Source organism: Nycticebus coucang, chromosome 17 (assembly GCF_027406575.1).
Source record: "Nycticebus coucang isolate mNycCou1 chromosome 17, mNycCou1.pri, whole genome shotgun sequence".
Lineage (NCBI taxonomy): Eukaryota > Metazoa > Chordata > Mammalia > Primates > Lorisidae > Nycticebus > Nycticebus coucang.
Window position 1 is genome coordinate 41,857,322 of NC_069796.1, and position 23,566 is coordinate 41,880,887.

A 23,566-nucleotide genomic window follows, 5' to 3' on the forward strand; every position below is an offset into this window, starting at 1 on the left:
TCCCTTTGTTTGACCTTTTCTACTCAAGGCTTTGTCTATGTGGTGGCAAATTTGGCCTCAAAGCTATAGGCAGGTATCCTGTCCTCTTGGCAACACAGGGGCTCCTTTCCAACAGTTGTAATAAAGAATATTAAAAGCAAGCATTGTTGGCTGCCTTGGGCCTGGGACAAATCACACGCACAGTAGGATGCGTAGCCTGGACCACAAGGCCAAACCTGAAGATGGAATTTGGATCAGCCCTACCCACACCACACAGGCTTGGGGGTGGCTCCTCAAGGAAAATGAAACAGAGGGACATGAATGCTGAGCAGTAGTAGCCAGGTGTTTAGAGCATTTTGTTTTCCCCCAACTTACAGGGGAATAGGCGTCCTCAAACTGTTTAAATAGGGGGCCAGTTCACCGTCCCTCAGACTGTTGGAGGGCCGGACTAGAGTTTAAAAAAAAATAACCATGAACAAATTCCTATGCACACTGCACATATCTTATTTTGAAGTAAAAAAACAAAACGGGAACAAATACAATCACATTGCCCACGGGCCGCAGTTTGAGGACCCCCGGATACAAAGAAATACATTCTTTATAAGGTACAGAGCAGCAAGCAATTCTTGAACTGATAGAAAGGAAAGTTTATTTTTCTGTTCATCATTATTGTCATAATCATGTAATACAGCAAACAGTAATTTTTATGCACTGGGAAAAAGGCTTCTGGGGCTGTCAGAAGTCTCTTCATCCAAATGGCTTTAGGAGCTTGGCCATATGGTCACTTTTTGCTGGGTGGTTTTGCATAAGACTGCCTGCGTCCTAAGGTGCTTCTGATTGCATAGGGGCAGGTACTTAGTGCCCTCAAGTACAGGAACTCTTTTCGAGGCTCTCCTTTGAGAACTCCCAGTGGCACCGTGGGCTCTGAAACTATTCATAGCATTTATTGGTACCTAGTGGATGTAGAGCTCACACACAGGGGTAGAATGTAAAAAATAAATGGCTGTGAGAGATTTTAATAGCCTGAGGTAAGCCAAATAAGACAAATCTGTTTTCTGTTTTCTCATAGGAAGACCTGAATTGTATCTTTCCATTTCCTTGTCAGGTAAACATTCATAGAGAATTTTGCCCATAGTTGGAAGGAATAAGACACAGTCATCTGGACCTGGCTTACCTTTTCTCTGTTCGATGCACCATCCTCATCAGCTTTGACATAGGGATTAAAAATTTCTTTTGGTTTTCCTCTTATTCCTTCTACTCAAAAACTATCCTTTGAGTTCGGACTTTTTGAGTGTACCAGTTACTAAACTCTTGCTATGTAATTCTGCAGGGCAAGAGCAAGGTCTTGACATTGGTTCAGGAATGATTCATTGGGCAGAGCTATCAAATGTGTATTTATCGGTTTCAGTTTTGAGAGAGGCCCCCCACCCCCACCGACAGACAGCAATGCAGTACTGGACACAAAGGAAAGGGAAAGACAAGGAGAAAATTGCTCACTCAGAAATAGAGAAGTAACAACAGCCACCTTATTTATATTCCTTTGAGCATGTCTCATTGCTCCGACCATGGTGATGAGAGGCGTATTTTTGATGGCAGGAGGAGGAACCAGTGCCTGTCCCCTAAGCTCTAACTCCTGGAGTTGAGATGCATCTGTCTTTACTCCATGCTATTCAAGCTGTTTTTATCCTACATGCTTTGGATTCAAATAGTTCCTGCCCCAAAGCTTTTCCCAGTGTGGCCTGTGGCATGTTGGTGAAAAGGGAGTTCCTCCTGATCCAAAAACTCATGTTGATTATTGGGTTTTATGGGTGGCATTCCACAGTCAAGGGTGTCTTACTAGTAACTCCTCAGGGGTTTTATTAAAAATCCCCCAAATTTAGCCTGTGTTTAGAGTTTGCTGAGTATTCTTAATGTGTTGCTCTGCTGAGAAATCCGTCTGCCGCACAGTCCTTGGCAGCACTGGCCCCTTCTCTCTGTATGTGCTCATGGTTTTTAGGAAGGATGTTTTTTGGGCATCCTAAAGTGTCTCAAGCTGCTTGTGGTTTCCTGTTACTGCTGTACTTATATTAATTGGAAGTTTATAGAATTACTGTTATGTTTAAATTGGGTGGAAATTTTGTTCTTACATAATGATGGCATTGTTACCATTTTAATTACTGCTTAGCTTCTTTTGAGTGCTTTGTTAATCACCAAGCTGTTTTTCTGCTGGAAAGCAGGACTGGGTGGAGAAGTTGTATGAAGTTGTGGTTGAGTATAGACTCTGGTACAGGCTCTGCCTAGTTCAAATCCTGGCTCTGTGACTTGCAGAGTTAATTAATCTATATGATGACATGAATTAGAGGCAGTGGTAGTACCCCACGGACTTGAGGATGAAATAAAATAATTCATGTCAGTGCCTAGTATGGTGCCTGACACATAATTGGTAGTGAAAAAGTGGTTGGTGGTGGGTGGTCAGTTTTATTTTAGATTGCTGTTTTTTAAAAAATGTTGAGAACCATTGCTCTAAAAATTGAAGTTAGCTTGTCTCCTTTCCTTTCCCTTAGATGCTTAATTGGTTTCATTTGGTTATATTACAATGCTAATGAGATCAATCCCACCTGTTCTTCAAAGCACATTCCCATCCAATCACTGCACAGCTCCAGAGGGCAGTGATTTTCAACCCGTGTGCCATGGCACCTTGGTGTACCACGAGAAGATCTCAGTGTGCCATTAAAAATTTTAAAGGTCATTAATCACTTTCAAAAGAATTTCAAAGCGCAGTAAGTATATTCTTTGTTTTACTCTTTGTTTTGCATAATTTAAGTGTGCCACAGAAGTTTAACTTCGGTTGAAGTCTGCTGTGAGATAAAAAAGGTTGAAAAACACTGCCATAGGGGATAACCTTCCATCACCTGGAGAGATTCTTTTTGTTTTATTTTTTAAACAACAAGTTTGAAGAAAAGGATGACAGTGCTGATGATGAAAGTTAATCTTTTTAGAGTGCTGTACAGTCCGTAGAATTTACATTTTAGGTTCTGTGTTAAATGTCTTACATTTGTTCTTTCATTTAATTCTCACAACAACCCTAAGAAGTAGAGAATGCTGGTGTCTCTCTTTACAAGACTGAGGTTTAGGGATGATAAGTGGTTTATATGTTGAACCAATAAATAACAAAGCTGGACTTGGATCTAAGCGGTGGATTACTACAAATCTGTCACCACTGATGGAAATAGTTCAAAAGAGCAAATGCTAGTGATGGTGGCACTTCATGTTGTCACACAGAGAGAGGGGACAAGATGATGTCAGGTGGCGTAGAACCAGCCTGCACAGTGCTTTAAGATGTCGGCAGCAGCTCTGTCCAGTGTCTCCACGTTCATTTCATTTATCAGAGGAACAACCAGATGGGTGGCATTGGCATGTCCCAGACTACCCAGAATAGCTTCGTCGAATCCGAGTTGGTGTGTGAGTTCAGAGAAAGATGGTGCTGTTTAGATGGCAGCATCCATTTTAAATAAATTTGGCTGGGAACCTATTTCTCTGACATCTTCATTTTGTGCAGATTTTGATCCAATGTGTGGTGTGGCCAAGTGCTAATGCAGCTGTGTGTCAAAGGGAAAAGTTAGATTGTTTCATCTAAAATAGCTTTAGTTATGTCTTTCATTTCTGTGTTTTTAAAAAAAAAACCTCTCTCTGCTTTCCCAGGATAGCTTGGATAATGGTAATAAAGGTTACCCGAGAAAGATTCTGAGAATCCAGATGACTCTGTGTATCCTCTCCTTATTCTCTAGGGACATGTAAATTGAATTGGCTCAGCAGTGAACAGAATTTATTGCAAAATCATAACTTGGTGCAGAGGAAGCGTATAAAAGTTTTCTTCACCCTCCCCTTGATTTATTAAATTGCACTGTCATTGTAGCTTCTGGGTGTAAGGACCCTTAGACTCGCAATGCCCTGTGACTTGATGGCAGACCCACTGCCCTGCCCCGGTGTTTATCTTTAGGATCAAACCCTGTGGTTCAGAGAGAATATGGAGTGTTACTTTTACATTAGTTGCCTGCTAGTTGCCTGGGTTAGTGGTGAATGCTCCAAGACTGGGATCAGAAGACCATTCCCGGTTTCATGTTCCCTCTGACTCAGAGCAAATTCTTTCTTCCAGTGACTCATTGCCTTCACTGCCCACGATATCTCTCAACCTTTATCATCATCACCACCACCACCATCATCATCATCACGATGTCTTATGTATCATGTGGTTAGTGGTTAAGTGCTTGGGCTCTGGAGACAGACTGTAGGAGTTCCTGTCTGGACTCTCCCCATTTCCAGCTGTCTAACCTTAGGCAAGTGTCCTAACTTCTCTATTGCCTCAGTTTTCTCTTCTCTATAATAGGCATTAGCCTGGCGTGAGGACTAAACAAGATAATGCATATAGAATGCTTGGCGAGGTGTCCAATGCATAGCAGGGCTTTTGTCATCGTCAGAGCTATTAAGTTGCCGTATCTCTGATGATTATTCCTTAGTGACTTTCACATGGACCATGATAAGACAAACACATGTGATTTATCCTCTCTGGAAGCATATATTTGAGAACAGATACTCACTGGCACGGACATTTAACAAATCATCACATATAATATTTAGCAGAAACTAGACCATACCTCCATCTAATTATTATAATATTTAGCAGAAACTAGACCATACCTCCATATATATAAAGCCAAAGGGCTAATACACTTTAATGTGGCTGGGTATTAGAGTACTTTGAGCAAGACTTATAGACTTTAGCTTAAGCCTAGTTGTTGAGAAGGTGCGCTAACTGTTCCAGTATTCCTAGGAGCCACGGTTCTGGCTTTGTGTAGTGATCCTTGGCCCCTTGAGTTGGTCCTAAAAAGTTGAGTTCTATCCTGTTAAGGTAGATGCTCTTGAGAGGCTTACCTGGAAGTTTGCAAATGTGAGATACTCTGCTAATCATAAGGTAAAGCCATGGTTAAAGACCTTAGACCTTTCATTTCAGGACATTGTTCTTGTCTTTGAATTTCAGTCTGATGCTTCTGGGCATCTATGAGATCTATAGAAGGATTTCCCAGAGCACACTGACCATTTATAAAGGGTGAATTGGGTGCCCTTTGCTTCTGTTATTATAGAAAGTACTTATGAATGAACCATGGTAACCAACCACCAGAGTGGCTTGGTAGTTGCATGCATTTGCCACTGCCTAGAAAGGCAAAAGGGGATTGCAGCATACCCATGGAGGCAAGATAGACTAGTACACCACTTCCCAGGATAGCTTGGATAATGGTAATAAAGGTTACCCGAGAAAGATTCTGAGAATCCAGATGACTCTGTGTATCCTCTCCTTATTCTCTAGGGACATGCAAATTGAGGTTTCAAACTATTAACTCTCTGGGTTCAGTATCTGTAAAATGTGAATACTGCTGGGCCTAATTCACATGGTGATTACAGTGATGGGATGTTGTCATGTGTGCCCTTGGTAAGTGCCAGCTAAACAAAGACATTCCTGCTTCATGCTGTCACTGTGCCACCACCTGGCGTCTCAATGGTGAGGCTGCTCCCCCACCCTGCGTCTTCCACATTGGGCCCTTTGCTCACATAGTCCTGGTGAGCCTGGATTACTAGCCTTATTTCATAGCTCACTCTCTTTGGCTCTTTTACCCAAACCAGGCAGAAATTAATGGCCCACCCTCAGAGGATCAGGAAGGCACATGTTTCTGGTGTCCTGGCTTATTGGTCATGCTTCTCCAATTTAGGGAATGCTTGGGTGTCCCAGCTAGGAGTCTTCTGAGCCCCAGGTAACCTTGAAGGAAAGTAATTTAGTTTAAACTCACTTTATAATTAAGGAGCTTCAGAATTTATTTATTACTACATATTACTATTTCTTTAGGGTTTTGCCATTTATAAATAGAAGCAAGTTTCTCTTGGATAGAATATTTGATTTTAATGGGAGAGATGTAGTGATCAAGGATAGCTGGGGAAAAAAACAACTTTCCAAAATAGAGTCTTTTCCTCTGCTTTCTCTTATCCTACTTCCCAAGGCTCATGAATGCCAGTCAGCATGGATTGTCTGGTCCTAGCCATGACAGGGCTGTCCAGTTCACTCCCAGGTCTCAAGGTCCCACAAGGTTGTTTGCTGTCCTCATCCTGGCTTCATCTTCTGCCCTTCTCTGCCCTGTACTTATTGACAACCACTGTCCTCTTCCCTTGGAAAAGCCTTGTTTTTTCCCATCTCAAGGATCTGAATTTTTTTTTTTTTTATTGTTGAGGATTCATTGAGTATATAGAGAACCAGTTTACTTTGATTGCATTTGTTAGGTAAAGTCCCTCTTATAATTGTGTCCTGCCTCTAAGAGGTGTGTCACACACTGTGACTCCCCACCCCCCTCCCTCCTTCCCTTTCTTCTCTACGCCCTACCCCCACCCCCCATCATGTATCAATTATCCTCATACCAGAATTGAGTACATTGGATTCTTGCTTGTCCCTTCTTGTGATGCTTTACTAAGAAGAATGTGTTTCAACTCCATCCAGGTTAGTACAAAAGATGTAAAGTCTTCTTCTTTTTAATAGCTGAATAGTATTCCTTAGTATACATATACCACAGCTTGTTAATCCGTTACTGGATTCGTGGCAATTGTAAATTGAGCTGTAGTAAACAGTCTAGTGCAAATGTCCTTATGATAAAATGATTTCTTTTCTTCTGGATAGATGCCCAATAATGGGATTACAGGATCAAATGGGGGGGTCTAGTTTGAGTTCTTTGAGGATTCTTCATACTTCCTTCCAAAAAGACTGTATTCTACCAGCAGTGTAAAAGTGTTCCCTTGTCTCCACATCCATGCCAGCATCTGCAGCTTTGAGACTTTGTGATGTGGGCCATTCTCACTGGGGTTATCTCAGGGTGGTTTTGATTTGCATTTCTCTTATAATTGGGGACAATGAACATTTTTTCATATGTTTGTTAACCATTCATCTGTCTTCTTGAGAGAAGGTTCTATTCATCTCTCTTGCCCATTGATATAAGGGATTGTTGGCTTTTTTATGTTAATTAAATTGAGTTCTCTGTAGATCCTAGTTATCAAGCTTTTGTCCATTTCATAGTATGCAAATATTTTTTCTGATTGTGATGGTTGTCTATTTTCTTTGGTTGTTGTCTCCTTAGCTGTACAGAAGCTATTCAATTGAATTAAGTCTCATTTGTTTATTTTTGTTGTTGTTGTAATTGCCACTGAAGTCTTCTTCATAAAGTCTTTCCCCATGCTGATTATTTCAAGTATTTTTTTGGCACTGGTCCCCAGGAACCAAGAAGTTCCTCTCTTATGATTGAGGTCTCCTGCAAATGTCACCATCAAAGAAGCTTGTTCCTACCTTAGCTCCCAATACCCACCCCTACCTTTTTAAATTTTCTCTATTGGACTTACTGATATTTGAAGTATCTTATTTGTCCATCTGCTTATTCTGTTTTCTTCACCAGTGAGAAAGATCTAGGAGAGCAGACATTATAGTTGCCTAGTTCATCTGTGTCCTCCGCACCTAGAACTTGCCTGATTATTTTAGACACTCAATAACTGTGTTAAATGTGTGAATGAGTATACAAATTAACAAAAGTTACACATAGCTTTGGAAATTACCCATTCAACAGGTCTTCAAACTTTTCAAATCCAATATCCCCTTGTTTGACAGCCACATAACTAAAGCTAATGAAAGCAAAGGGAGGGGACATTTAGTCCCCTGGGGTCTTAGCTTCTCTCCCAACCCCTTTGGCAGTTCTTGTTTGTATAGATTCTATGGCGCTCAATTTGAAAACCACAATCTAGTCCAGGTTCTTCATTTATACATGAATAGATGATGGAGATGCTGCTGAGGGAGAACAGAAACCAGCACAACCTCCATGGCAGCCTCCACCTAGACTTCGTGGTGACTTTTGTCTTCCCCTCCAATTCCGTGCACGTTAAACATTTCTTTTCCTGGTGGTATAGCTCAAAGCACTTGCTTTTGTGTTGTGCTGTCTCAGAATATTTCTTTTTTATAATCTCATTTGATGCTCACAGCAGCCCTGGGAGAAGTAGAGAGAATAGCTATCATCACTCTGATTTTGTGGATGAAGATATTACAGTTCAGCTAGATGAAGTTACTAACAGTGAAACCCAGGCCAGAATCAAAATGCCTTGCCTCCTAATAACTAGAACTTTTAAGTGTTTGCTGTGGTATCTTTTCATTCATCAGACAATCCTCTTTATAGGCAGAAACCTACTCCCTTTTCCCTCACTGTCCTAACATTCAGTAAGTGGCTGTGCAGCTTTAGTCTTCTTTAGACATTTCATAATACAATGGGAACCCCCTCGCACTCTGGGAGGCCAAGGTGGATGGATCACGTGAGCTCATGAGTTTGCGACCAGCCTGAGCCAGAGCGAGACCCCATTTCTAAAAATAGCTGGGCTTTGTGGTGAGCGCCTGTACACCCAGCTACTCAGGAGGTTGAGACAAGAGAATCATTTCAGCCCAAGAGTTTAAGGTTACTGTGAGGTGTGATGCCACAACAGAGAGCAACAAAGTGAGACTCTGTCTCAAAAAAAAAAAAAAAATACAATGGGGTGATTTGTTATATTTAGAATTTGATAATTCTAGGATTGAGCAATTCCTTCACTTAACAGATGAAGCAGTAGGGACCTGAGAGGGTAAGAGACTTACCAAGTACACATAGTATAAGGGCCAAGTGAGACCCGTTGCTCCTGCCCAGCCATTCTCAGTCATATTTCTTCACAGGTGAAAACCCCTTTTTGGGTTTCTTGGCTCTCTTTTCAGAGATGCTTGTTTTAGTTTGTGTAGGGGTTAAATACGTGGGAGTAGCCATTAGCATCACTAGCCAGAATATATGGTGATCAGCTTCATGCCTTTCTACACCTACAGAAACTTAACTGCCAAAGGATTTTTTTCTTTTCTAAGGCAGAGGTTTCTTCTTCTTTAATAATGATGACATATCAGGGATGGGCAAACAATGGCTCACAGACCAAATCCAGCCCACTGCCTGCTGTTGCAAAGCCAGTGGTTCAAGTTCATAGTATTTGGAGATGAACATTTGCAATTTATTTGATGATAGGGAATATTAACATTGAATCCCATATAAACTAACTGTGGTAGACTTATATTTTTAAAAATGATACACAATTATCATATTTTGAATTTTGTAAAAAAATTAGTAGCAATTTGTTTTTCCTCTTATTATATAAGTACTTATGTAATGTCTTTGATTTTTGTCTTTTAGCCCATAAAGTATAAACCATTTACTGTCTGACCCTTTATAGAAAAAGCTTGTTGACCCTTGCAGTATGACATTGACTGTTTTATACTGGGGCATTCTTCTTTTCTGTCCTGGGGAACTTTACCTTTTTATAATTTATATAAGTCATATCATGTTTTTTTAATTGTAAATGTAAAATATCTCCCTATAACATTAAAAAAGTAAAAAGTATTTGCATTCCCCAGTATTAGTAGTCAATAGTTTGTAATGTGTCTTTATCTTGACTTTGCCACTAACTAGTTGTGAGGCATTAACCTCTTTAATCTCAAAGAAAAATGATAATAGCTCTTTTCCTACAGAATTGTTGTGTAAATTATTTGAGATAACTCATGTGTTTCACTTAGCACATTGTCTAGTGCACAGTTAATGCCTAATGATTTGTAACTTTTAACATTTTCTTCTTTTTGTTTATATACACATGTAAGTTTATTTGCTTTGTTTAAAAGATGGAATTTTTTTATGCAATAAAGTTTCACAGATGATTCTGGTACACACATACTTAAGAACAGCTATAGTAAATGTCAAGAAGTAATTATTGCAGGGGTACATACTTGGGGGCCAGAAATTACCATCTTATGGCACAAACTAGGGAAAAGGGGGAAGGTACTGGTTTTCTACAATGAATGTGTAGCATGCTATAAACTGCACACAAATAAATTTGTATTTCTGTTTTCCAGGTCTACAACTCGAACAAAGACAGTCAGACTGAAGGGAGTAAGTATGATGCTTGGGTCATTTTCTTTCTTCTTCTTTTTTTTTTTTTTTTTTAAATTTTCATTGTTTTTACTTTTTAATGTGTTTATTACTAAATTGGGGTAACATTAAAAATATTACATTTAAGTAAATGAAAATTTATTAAAATTTAGTAAACAAAATTAAAAATAATTAAAGTTGCATTTACTTAAAAAAATTTTAAATCAAAATGGATTGGTGCAATGGTAATAAACTAAAGGCAAAGACTTGGCTTATGATATCAAAATTAACAAACATGATGGCTCATGTAACAACATCGCTTAATGGAATTTTTTGCTTGTTTTACATTCTTTAAAATGAGCCCTCTAAATGTGACAATAGAAGTAATTGATATATTTAACAGAAAATTAGCTTTCCTTCTCATTCTTCAATAGATAACAATTTTTTATTTGAATGGTTAATTTATATGCCACTTTTTAAATCAATCTGTTTATACATCTGTATATTAACACTGAAATGATTATACCATATTGATGTTAATTTTAACCTTTTTCTAAAAGAATATGTAAACATACTAATGATCAGAAGGCTATAAAGAAAGGAAAGAACACGTTGAGTGTTTACTTGTAAGGCATTCAGATATAAAGACTAATATGCAATTACTTTTAATACATGAGAATCTCTTATCCATTTCAAGTATTTTTGGCTTCTCTAAAGAAAAACAAGGCATGGTGGTGCCTATGGCTCAAAGGAGCAGGGCGACAGCCACTTGGGTCATTTTGTACAGCTAGGGTTGGATGTGGGCTTTAAGTAGTTGCTACTCCAGGGATGAACCACCAGGAGGTGCTGTGGGCATGTTGGGTCGGCCCCATTTTCTGAGTGCAGACTACGCAAGGCTTTCTACAGGGACTCCATAGGGGAGTTAAGGCTCATAAGGCTGTACTGACAGCTTGCATTTAAATGCACACTTTCACACTTTACAAGCATTCTCGTGTCCATCATCTCACTTAATCCTGTGTTTTCTTAAGACTGTATCTCCAGTCACCATGTAAAAGTCACTTATACAGTAATGCCTAACTTCCCAAGAGCTTTATCCCCTGAGAAAGCTGGAGCTGCCCTTGCCTCCTGCAGTCTTGCTCAAAGGACTGGAAAGACACTATGTTAGGTGTTTTATTAGTTAGCTCTTTTCTTTTTGGAGTCTATGGGAGAAAAGAATAGAGATGGGCTTTTTTATAATGGTATTCCACTTTGATGAAAGCTTCTGTCGGATATACAGTACTTTTCCCCTTCTGCGGACTCTGAGTAGTCTGGTTAGTCATGATTTCCAAGGGCACCAGTAACCTTGTAAAGGCGATGAGATTAAAATTAAAGTGTTACTGGTACCGTTTGGGCTGATGCATAGGAGAAAAGATAAATTCCTTCCACGTGGCTTTAAGAGTGCAAAGGAAATCCCTTTCCTTAGATTTGTTTTGTAAAATCCATTTGGAAAAAAAATTCAAAAGTAGCCCTATCGTGAATTCGGTAGCATTAGGAAAATCAGTAGACCAGTGCTTTTCCATGTGGACAGAAGGATAGCTATTTTTGTGTGTGTGTGAAAGTCTTTTTAGGATAGAGATTTTTCCTCTTTTCCTTCTCCTTAAAATACAAATTTAGCCAGGCATTTTATATAAAGTGTTAAGTAATAGAATGGCTGCTATTAGTAGGTTGAGAGGCTTTTATGAGAGGGGAATGTGGTTTCTTCCCTCAAAAATTGAATAAGGGCACCTTTTTTTTTTTTTTTTGCAGTTTTTGGCCAGGCGGCGTTTGACCCCACCACCTCTGGTATATGGGGCCAGCGCCCTACTGCTTTGAGCCACAGGCACCGCCCAAGGGCAACTTTTTAAATATTCTAACAGGGCATGCCATCTGGTTCTGCCATGTCTATAAGGCATTTGGGTAATATGTTTTAAAAGCCTTAAAACGTTACTATTCTTTGACCCAACAGTTGACCTAAAGAAATAATTGGAGTGCAAAGATGTTTGTGCAACAAAGAAATTCTTTGGAACATTGTTGATGGTGATAATGGCAAAGAATTGGTGACAATCTAAATATCAGAAAGGAAGCTGGTTAAATAAACTATGGAATAGTATACTACCTTCAAAAAGAACAGGGAGATCTAAATATGTTTGCAGAAATAGTGCCCACAGTATATCGCTAATTGAATTTTTAAAAATAGTAGGCTAGAACTATATGTATACACACACACACACACACATAAAAAATAAGTTATCTGATTCATCTAGATACTTAATAGAAAACAAGTATGGAGATTAATTTTTTGTAATATCATCAAAATCTTAATGAGGATAGAGGGTAGATTACTGAGAGACATTGACCTACTTTTAAATGTTTTTTTTGTAGTTTGAAGTCACTACTATGAGCATATAGAGAGGGTGCCAGAATAACATATACACATTTTAAGAGATCTTATTGGAAGTAAAATCAAGTATTCCTAAAAAGAGTACAAATTGTAGGTAAAATGGATGTGTGTTTAAGTAAGACACGCTAGGTATACTTACCAGTAATGGCACCTTCAGTTTACCTTCAGAAAGTAATAATAGATAACATCTCTTAAAATGTGTATACATTTTTTTGCTCCCCTCTGTATTTTCCAGTAATAGTTATTAAAAGGTTGCATTAAGTGACTGCTTACTATGTGTCAAACACTAGGGAAGTTCTTCATATGTTTGCTCATCTGGGGCTTGCAATACCCTGCAAGACAGGTACTTTTGACCTACTTTGTAGCTGAGGAAATTGAGTTCAGGGGACACAATTTAGTCTAAGGTCTGTTTTACTCCAAAGCATTACTATTAAATGCAAAAATATTCTACCTCCCTTAAGAAATGAGCAATACAGAGTTCTACTTCAGGTCCCACAGAGTGAGGAGAGCTGCTTGCCACTGGTGTCTAGTGATTCCTCAACTGCTTGCCCTTTCATCTGGAAAGCAGGAAGGAAAAAGCTGAGTTAAAAAATACTGGCTACTTTTTCAGGAGTTTAGATAGGAATTCTTTTTTTAAGGTATTATTATTCACTAATTGCCAAGCTAGCAAAACAAGAGTAGTGGTCTGTGTTCGTGTTTCCTCACCTTTTTTGACATTCTGAGCATGTCCCACAAGTCCTTTCTGAGGCTGCCCTGGCAGTATCTGTTGGTTGCAGGAATTTGCCACTGCACCCGGTACTCACCCACGCCCGCAGGGCTCGTCTGCCACAGGTGGCGCTGTTGCCCAGGGTGTTGATTGCTCTGCAGCCCTTTTTCTGTTTACCCGCGATCTCAAGTCTTTTAAAGGTAAGAAGTCAGTCCGATGTGAATTTAGGAGTGGCATGTTACTCTTTTCACCAAATTTCAATGTCCCAATTCCAGAAGTCTAGCATTTGCCTTTCTAGAAAGTGTTTTGGTGGGAATTTGAATACAAACATTTTATCACAGAGCCAGAATGTTTTAAAGGAGCAGATAATAGCCAAAGGGAATTCCTCTGGGGACACTCTGAATTTGTTCCTTCCATCTTGAAATTTCTCCCAGGGCATACAATGCCTGTGGAGTATAAGACAGTACCATAAATAATGTCTGCAGGCTGCGGGTATTTTCCAAGTGACCCAGTTGCCAGGGGAGGGATGGCAGCTGATAAGTACATGCACATTTCTTTGCAGAACCTTTTCCTCTCTTCTTTTCTTCTCTAGTCTCAGATTTAAAGGATTGAATTCATCACTCTCCCCTGTTTGTGGCACATTGTCGTCACAGGTCCCTTGATTCCTTCCTTTATCCTTTCATTTTGTTTTGTTCCACTGATTCATTCATCCCCTTTTGATTCTTTTCTCTGCTCTTATTTCTTTCTTCTCCTATAGAGAATCATTTTAATGTGTACTTTTAAAATCTATTCTTGGAAAATGTGTATCTTTTATCAACTCATGTTCTTCAGTTATATAAATGGTATGTGTCTTGTTTAGCTTCTCACTTGTTCCCTCGGCATTATGCTGGTAGTTGTCCCTGTTACTCTGTGTCTGTCTAGACTGTGACTTGTGACTACAGTGTACTTCACGGTGTACGACCCTGTGCGTCTGTTTTTGTAGAGATGGAGTCCATCTCCTCTTGCCTCCAACTCCTCGTCTTTGCCAACAGCACAGTAAACAATCATCTGTGTTCATGTCCTCCTGGTCAGAGGGTGTGCATGCCAGCCCTCCATGCGAATTTCTCAATTCCTGCCAACTCTTGCTGTTGTTCAGCTTTCTAATTTTTCACCAGTCTAATAGGTATAAAGTGGTATCTCACTGTTGTTTTAAAGTGCATTTCTCTAATAGTTAAGTAGTTTGAGCATCTGTTTAAATGCCTGTTAGTTTGCTGGATTTTCTCTTCCATTAATTGCCCATTTTTAATTTTGGTTATCATCTTTTTCTTATTTGTTTTGTAAAGTTCCTTCTGTATTTTAGATAGTAATCCCTTGTTAACTTTAGATATTTTAAATACATATTCCAATCTCGTCATCTGTCTATTAATCTGTGATGTTCTGTCTTGACTAGAAAGCCCTACTTTTGACATATTCAGAACAATTTTTTTTGCCTTCTGGTTTATGATTTTTCAAGTTGTATTTTGGAGAAGTACTTTCTGACCCATGTCACAAAGAGATGCACCTCATGTTCTTTCATTGACTTTATGAGTGTCTCACATTTAAGTTTCTAATCCAGCTGACATGGTATGTGATATTTCATGAAGATTCAGCTTTATTTTTATCCGTGTGAAGGGTCAGTTTTCTCACCAATATCACAAACTCCGTTCTTTCCCCATTGATTTGTGTGCCAGCTTTCTTGTGTATTAGGTTTGCATATCTGAGTTCTGTCTCTGACCCCTTCATTGTTTTTTTTGGCTCATTTAACTGTTTTTGAGCTGATACCTCTCTGTTTTTAATATGATGACTTTGAAGCAAGTCTTAATACTGGTTGTTTAAGCCTCATCTCTTCACTCTCCCTTTTAAGGGTTGATTTATGGGCCTTTATTCCTCTTTATAAATTCTATAATAAGTTTAAAATTCTTCAAAAAATAAAATTTTAATTTGGGAGTGCGTTGAATTGTACAGATTAATTTGGAGGGAAATTGACAGCTTTGCAATAACAAATCATCTCCAAAAGCTTTGAATGTCTTTCTGTTTATTCAGACCACCAATATTCTTAGAATTTTAGTTTTCTGCCTAGAGGTCTTCTGTGTTCCTGGCTAAATTTACTCCCTAAATATAAATTCAAAAGTCTTTGAATGTCTTTCTGTTTATTCAGACCACCAATATTCTTAGAATTTTAGTTTTCTGCCTAGAGGTCTTCTGTGATCCTGGCTAAATTTACTCCCTAAATATAAATTCTGAAATTTTTGTCAGTCTTATAAACTTCTCACTATGGATCCTGCTGCAAACAGTAAACTTCCTGGGCTCACTCCTAGAATGTCAGGAATATACATCAGTGACACCAAAGTCTCTAGTGGGTCAAATTCTTACCTACTAGAGAAGGGAAGGGAGAAATGGGAATGCGAATAGTAGGGAGGAAGAAGGAATGGTTTCTTGCTGATTAAGCTGCTGCTGCTTTGCTGTGGAAGTGATCACTGCCAGCGTCAATCTTCTAGTCATTAATTAATTAATTAATTAATGATAGCTGTCATTCACCCCCTTTATCATTACAAAGATCATGACTGCACGATGCAAGGACTGTCTCCTACTTTCTGTGGCCCCCTTTGCCATCTTAATACATAGCTCCTAAATCTACATGTCTTGTGACTGGCCTTACCTTTGGCTACAGTTATCAGATTTGCTCTCCAAAGACTCTGAGAACTGGTTTATTTTCTTTTGAAATGAGCCCAGGCAGAAGCAGGCAGAGAAGCTAGAAAGTGGCCTGTTCTCACCCTGGGCTGCCACTGTCCTGTAGTCCCACCTGAGGGAAGGTTAGAAAGCCCTGAACTTGTTAGGGAGGACAGAACAGTACAGTACAAGAGAATAAGGGAAGGGCAGGCTTTCTTAGTGTGAATTGGTCTTTTCCAAGTCTGACATTTTAAATAACAAATGTCACTGCCTACTTAAGTCTAAAAAGATTAGCTTGTTTACAGGAATGCTTCCCTCCTACTGGTTCTCCAGCTGTTTAAAAGCTGAAGCCTGATGGATTGAGGCAGAAAGTACGCAGTCTCCTAATCTTGACTTCTTAGTGCCACTTCTTTCAATGTGGGTATTAACTTAAAATTATAACGCTCAATATATACTGATAACAAAAGATGAACAGATGTCACATTTGAGCACTTGTAATTGTAGAAGTGAAGTGGGACTTGAGTGTTAGAATCTTGACACAGTTTTTCCCCTTCTTAAAATACATATACATTTTTGGGGGCACCCTTTGTATATATCATATGAGTTGCTGCAGGCATGCCTTTTGACATCAGGGTCCTGCTCAACACTGTCCATCTGCCTCGTTGAGATGGCAGTGAGTAGTTCACCCTGCTTCCCTGCTTCTACTCTTGTGCAGCATTTTCCTATTGGCTCCTGCCTCAACCTTTTGCTAGGTGAAGCTGCAGGAGTCTAGGCTTCCTGTAGCTCTTCCTTCAGTAAATAGCTCTCTGGGAGTCCTTAAGGTAGGGTGGCCCTGAGCTGTGCAAATGCTCACAACCAGAACAAATATCTCTGCCCTTAAGAAGTATATGATTGCTGTGGAGGTTCAGACCACGGGTGACAGTAGCCGGATGAACCAATTACATTGTATGGGTGGGTGTCACATTCATGCTGTCTATAGATATACCCAGTGTGCAGATAAAATGCTCAGAGCTCAGGGATTTGAGAGTGGACTCAGAACAGGATTCCCTGTAAGCTAGAAATGCTTAAAAAACAGAACCTTCCTATCTTCTCTCCTCCCCAGAAGTAACTATAACAGTTCCTGTTTACTTCCAAGTCTAAATCCCGTCATTCTTCCCAGTTTGTTTTAATGTAGTGCTTTCATAGGAATCTTCTGTATTGAATAACGTTGAAGAGCTCACTGCACTTGTCCAGTCTGTCATCACACTGGCAGGAGTGGGAAGAGCAGTGACTGCTCTCTTAGAGACGAGTTAGGCTCTGGTCACTGGTAGGGTCTGGACACTGAATCTCTGTACCTCACTCCTAAGCAGGTTTAAAAACATGTAGCTTCTCTTGTTAAAACATAATATGAACTCAAAGTAGAATATTAAGGAAATACAACAAAACGATTTTCAAAAATTCAAGTAAGAAATCATCTGTAACACTGCTTCTCAGAGGTAGTCAATATTTCCTTCTTGCCCTTTTCCCCCGTGATGTCTTATAGGTATGCTGTCAATGTTAACACGTAATTTGACTTAATTGGCATTATATTGAATATGCTTATTTGCATTGTGCTTTAAAAAATTTATAAGCCTTTTTTCCATGTCAAGAAAATTGTTTCTGAATATATTTGGAATGGTTGTTTAATATTATATCCTAATTGGTTGGACCATTTCCTGTCATTGGACTTTAATGTCCTTTCCCAGTCTTTGCTATTATGAATAACATTGCCTTACTTTATTCATAATTTTATATATAGATCAAAGAATCTTTGGGTAGAGTTCTGCTGTGTGTATTGGAGAGAAGTGTTTCCAGGGAGGGTACTATGTCAGTGGTGTAAGTTAGCCCACTGGCTTCGAAACCTTGGATAAGTTCTGGGTCTCCCTGAAGTTTCCCTTTCCTTGTCTGTAAAACAGGGATAATAATTCAGTGAGATAGATACCTCATAAATTCCTTGTGAAGGTTAGAGTTCAGCGCAGTATCTGACATAGTAAGTACCTAATTACTCTTGGTTATTATCCTGTACATCATCTATCTGTTACTCCCATGTCTGTTACTGCCTCGGACAAAGGAAAAATGCACTGGAGAGGAAAACCCCGCTGAATTGCCAGAAAACGGAGCGGACTTGCTCCCTTGTTGTTGCTATGGAGACTGTTATTTCTTAATCTTGGTGCCTTATGCATGTTCATTCGGTGCTTGTGACTGCACTTCCCTAGGTGGGTAGGTACACTACTGGTGGTACACAAGAACATTTGACGTAGTGCTAGAAAAACACTTAAAATGACCACTTAGCTTTACATGTTTATTTTAATGTATATGGGAGGGGGCATAAATATTTGTATCCCCCTGATTTTTATAACGTTACTACTTAACACCTTTACTTTTTCAGTAAAGGGCCAGATAGTAAATACTGTCAGCTTTGTGGGACTATTCAACTCCACTATTATAGTGTGGAAGCAGCCACAGACAATATGGAATTGAATGGGTATGGGTGTTTTTCAATAAAACTTTATTTACAAAAGAGGCAATGGTGAATTTGGCCCAGGGACTGTAATTTGTTAACCCTTTCTTGGGTTTATACAAGGTTAAGTTTTTAAAAATTAGGCTATATAAGATGGCAAGAGGTTTGGCAGAGAGCATGAAAATGTTACATGAATGGCTGCCATTGACAGAAATGCTGTTCACACAGCCAAGTTTACAAATAAGTAAGCTCATAGGCTTAAAGAGGTCCAGGAAGCATAGCTGAGAAGTAGTGGAGTTCATGTGCAAGTCTGAGTCTGCCTGATTGTCAAGTTCATTTTTTTCCCCTTCTTGATAGGCATGAAATGTTTGCTGTCTTCTGCCATTTTGTTATATGTGGGCCTGGAAGGAATTTCATCCTTAGCCTCCAGCATCCCTGCCCCTTCTCAGGGAGCCTCCTCAATACAAACCATCAGTGGTTCCTTCAGTACCTCTGTACAAGGGCTGGGGGAGCACAGGTCACCCGATCTGGTGCCTCTAGCTTCTCATGGTTGGACCTTTGCCATAGCCCACTACCTGCCCGCAGGGATTTGGCACCACAACAAAAGTCACTTTACATGTTGTTTCTGTTACATGTACTCAGCATGATTTAGGCTGTCATTCAGATCAAACTCCCTGATGATGTTTTATTCAGGCTTGTCTTGTTTTATGAGGACAAGATCGAGGACCAGGAAAGGTGACGGGAAGGGACATCATGACCATTGCTCTGTGTGCCCATTTCCTCACCTCTGATTACACATTCCCTTCATCTCTGTGCCTCAGCTTCCCTTGATCTGTAAAACGGAAAAGGAGATTTATTCTTAAAGATCGAAGGGAAAGCCTTCATGGAGTTGCGTGGGCCACTGTTTTTAAAAGGTTTCTAAAGCTTTCAGCCATTACCAAAGGTTACAGTTTTATGAAAGCAGCAAAAGGCAGAAAAGAGGATTTTTTTTTTCTTCTGGTCACCTTCGGCCTTTTGCTGTTAGAACACCCACAGTTCAGAGGAAGGAGGAGGCAGCCACTGGTAACCAGGATCCTTTTGGGATCAGAGCCATCCAGAGGCTGCCAGGTCTGTACTGGTCGGTGGCTTATAAATAGAACATTTCCCCTTTTAAACCTGAGAAGGATGGGAGGCATTAATGGGCACGGCAGCTTGGCCTCCTGTGCACTGGCCCACGGGGCAGTCAGCTGAGTGCAGCGTCCCCTCCAGCTTTCCATCCCTGCCTGCCAGGTCAGGGCTGAGAGGACAGGCTCTCCCTCCCTCCCTCACTGGTGTCACCTCCAGCTCTCTCAACCACCTCCCCACCCAACCCGCCTTGGCCCTTTCTCTGTCCCCTTTCTCCTTCCTTCTGTACCATGCACTTTCTGTGGCCACCACTTTCATCTTCTGAGCCACAGGCCGGGGAGATGGTATAATTCTAGCTCGCTCTAGGTGCTGACTTTTTCTGCACTGCTTTTCGTTATGACTTGCATGTACAACACAGTTGCTGTGGCCCGTATTGAGCTCAAATTATATTTAGTTGAGCAGTAACACCCCAGCTCTAGAATAGCCCTACCTGGGGGAAGGGGGCTGGAGAGAGAGAGAGGAGATGGAGCAGCTTGTTTTCTTGGCAGTCTTTGTTGTTTGGGTTTCCAGCTATTTTGTTTGGTGAAAACCCTGCCGCCCAAAGGTATGACCGGTGGTGGTGCTCCTTAGACTTGCCTGAACAATCAGAGGCCTTTCTGCTTGTCCTAAAAGACCCTTGGAAAACCCATCCTCTCTTTCAGCCAGCTTTAGACTGACAGATGCAGCCAGTGTATGACTTTGCCATGGCCTAATATTCCCCTCTCTCTCAGTGACGTGGTTCTGTACTGACAGCAGGCTGCAGCCATGGCAGGTGCCAGCGCCCCTTGGCATCCCAATCTGGGCTTCAGCCAGGTAACAGTGAGAAGGTGCCTGGCTGCATCTTTAACTCCTAAAGCCCTGTGCAAAGGGTTGTTGCTACAGAGACTGAAATATTTTCCCCACTGCCACAAGGTACAGGCTTCCAGTTAATATAGTTAATATGTTAACTATACATTAACATTACATACTGTGTGCTGGGCAACGTGTTAAGTAATTAAAACGTACATTATGCCATTTGACTCTCCTAAGAATCCTGTGAGATAGATAGTATTATTGATCCCATTTATACATGTGAAAACTGAGGCTTCATTCTGAGTGCAAACTTGTGGTCACTCCAGGTCATTCCTTCTTACCCTGATCCAAGTTGTCAGAGCATGCATCTAACATTCAGCTTGTAGGATTTAGCATACAGTACCATTATCCACAGTAGGGGGGTTGCTGAGTAGTAATTAAGACTGTCAGTTCTGGAGTGGTGCACATGTGGGCTAGAATGACTTACTGAGTGTGTGACTTTGGGAAATTAATTTCTCCAGGCCTCAATTTCTTAATCTGTAAGACAGGGGAGGGTTTAGTATCTAAATCCTTGTTTGCGGGGGAAGATTAAATGAGATTAGGGTGGACATCCCTCACTTAGGGGTGCTTTGTATTATCAGCAAATGTTAAATGTTGTGCTCTACTGTTAATATTAACAATAACACCATCATTATCAAAACCCAGAGCCTATTTATATAAAAGTGTGGCCCTGTACAGTGTACAGTCTCTATGGAGTTCCTCAGAATGCCCCCACAGGCATTGCCTTACTTGATTTTCACAGCACCTGCATCTCACAGGTGAGGAGAATGGATCACTGAGGCCCAAGTATGCCTGTCTCACACAGTCAGTATATGGTGACACCTGGCTCAAATCTTAGGCCTCTGATTCCAAATGCCATCTCTTTCTCTTCCCTTTGCTGTCTCCAAGTTTGTCTGTCTAAATTGTTCCTTGGGCATTTCAATTTTGGAGTATGATGAGTAAAGGTAGGAAAGGGATCTTGATGGGCAGAGGCAGTTGGTTCTTTGTTTGCAGCCCTTCCACCTTCAGAAAGCTGGGTCTTTTTTGGTTGATGAATCAGTTCAAATCCAAACAGGCCTCAAGGCAGAAAAAAATGGAGGCCACTGGACTATAATTCATTCTTAGGATGACCAGATCCCCATGTCAGAGACAAATGGTCCTGATTAAGCTGGTTGGTGACTGCAGTGTGCAGTTAAGCCTTGCTTTTTCACTGGTGTCCTGATTTGGAATTTTAAGGTGGACTGGGAGACTGCAGATCTAAAACCCGGAGGGATAAGTCTGTTGTGGATTTATTTATCTTCAGATTATTGTTGTTATTGCATTAAATTTACTTTTTTTGTTAAAAAAAAAAACCAGAGGGATACATTTCTTTCCTCCCAAGGAATGAATAGTCCTCACTCTGTGCCGTACGATAACCCAGATGCTGCCATTTTGGCTACCTGCTTTTTGGCGAGGATTGGCACAGGCTTCATAGCTATCTCAGAGCCTCCTTGGCTCTGGCTAAGAGCTGGTGGGTCTATTCCAGACTAAGAAAGGATTTTGTCTCTTTTTCTACTCCCTGTTTTTCTTTCTTTACTGTATATCTCTTGCAACTTATTTTTCTGTATGTTTGCCCCAGAAACTATGAAAAAGAAAATAGGTGTCTGTGTATCTGGTAGGCCAGTGAAGAAAATGCTGATGAGCGATATTCTTGCTGGGCAGTTAGGTGATGAATGAGATCCCTGCCAATCCTATTTGCTCTCCACTGCAGGGAGCCTGAACTCTAGAATTGTGGCCTCTGATCCCTGGGCCATGGCTTGTTAGGAACCGGGTTGGTGCCAGTGCTTCGGGTATATTTACAGCGGTTCCCCTTCGCTGGCATCACCGCCTGAGCTCCGCCTCCTGTCACATCAGTGGTGGCATTAGATTCTTATAGGAGCATGAATCCTACTGAAAACTGTGCATGTGAGGGGTCCAGGTTGCAAGCTCTTTATGAGAATCTAATCTCCCCCACTCCCGCCTGTGGAAATATTGTCTTCTGTGAAACCAGTCCCTAATGCCAAAAAGGTTGGGGACTGCTGCCCTAGAAGGTATCAATATATTCAACCAGCTGCTCACCACTCAAGGCTTATGGAGTATGGGGACTTTTTGCCTGTTGTGATCCCTGTGTCTCAGATGGTGAACATGCAGATTGCATTTGTTCCTTGACTCAGGAAATATTTATTCAAATACAGAAAGGAACAAGATAGATTGTGTCTGCTCTCATGGACCGTATTCTATTGAGAGACGAGGACAACAAATAGTAAGCAAGTAGGCAAAGGTATAATTTCAGGTGGAACTAAGTACTGTGAAGAGATAGGAGCCTGGGGATAGAGGGTAAGGGAAGAGGTAGCTATTTTAGATATTGGAGTGGGAAAGGCCTCTCAACAGAGGTGACATTTGAGGAGAAACTTGAACAGAGGGAGGGTGGGGAGCATGTCAGGAATGGCAGGGGAATGTTGCTAACAGCAGGACTAGCAGGTGCAAAGGCCCTGAGGTGGAGGGAACAAAGTAGTTGTGTTCTAGGAATATTAAGAAGTCAGTTGTGACTAGATGGAGGAGGCCAGGGGAGAGATGTCAGGTAGGCTGGGGTGAGAGCACATGAGATCAGGAGATGAGGTGGTGTTCCTCATGAGAGGTCACTGGAGAGTTGTGATAATATGAACGACATGAGCTGATGTATGTTTTCAAAAGGTGATTCTGGCTACTGGTGGAAAATAAACTGTAGGGGGCAAAAGTAGAATCAGTTGGGAGACTATTACAGCAGTCCAGGCAAAAAAAGAGGGATGGTGGCTTTGATCAAAGTATTAGGAGTAGTTGTATTCTAGATGTGTTTTTAAGTTACTCCTGACAGGCTTGGCAAACAGACTGGATTTGGGATGTGAGAGAAGGCAGGGAATCAAGGACGATGTTATTGGAGCAGGTTATCTTGCCAGTAGAATACAGTACTGGCCCATCTTGTTCTTTCAGCCAGGTCAAATGCAGTACCGATTTGAGACACGTTAGGACATTAGCCCCAATGTGTTTTTGTGTATCACCTTTATGATTTAAAAAAAAAAAAATATATATATATATATATATATACACACACACACATATATATAACCTTTATTATTGTATACTTACTATTTTTTTAATCAATTCAGTTTTTAAACTTCTATTTAAAAAGGAAATATACAGCTGAGCATTGTGGTGGGCCATAGTAGTCCCAGCTACTCAGAAGGCTGAGGCAGGAGGGTCACTTGAACCCAGGGGTTTGAGGTTACTGTGGATAGGCTGACACCACAGCACTCTAGCCTAGGGCAACAGAGTGAGAATCT

At 40.6% G+C, this 23,566-nt stretch overlaps 1 protein-coding gene across 7 annotated transcripts in view; it reads left to right on the forward strand.

Annotated features, from left to right (window-relative positions):
* ARHGAP26 (Rho GTPase activating protein 26) overlaps positions 1–23,566 on the forward strand; it is a 464,813-nt gene that overhangs the window by 249,277 nt on the left and 191,970 nt on the right. For all 7 annotated transcript variants that reach the window (XR_008375228.1, XM_053566649.1, XM_053566650.1 and 4 more), the window contains one exon: positions 9,947–9,983. Coding sequence is in view for 6 of the 7 variants with exons in the window: in XM_053566649.1 (XP_053422624.1) it covers positions 9,947–9,983 (37 nt within the window). In the remaining variant the exon portion in view is untranslated. The remainder of the gene's footprint in view (positions 1–9,946; positions 9,984–23,566) is intronic.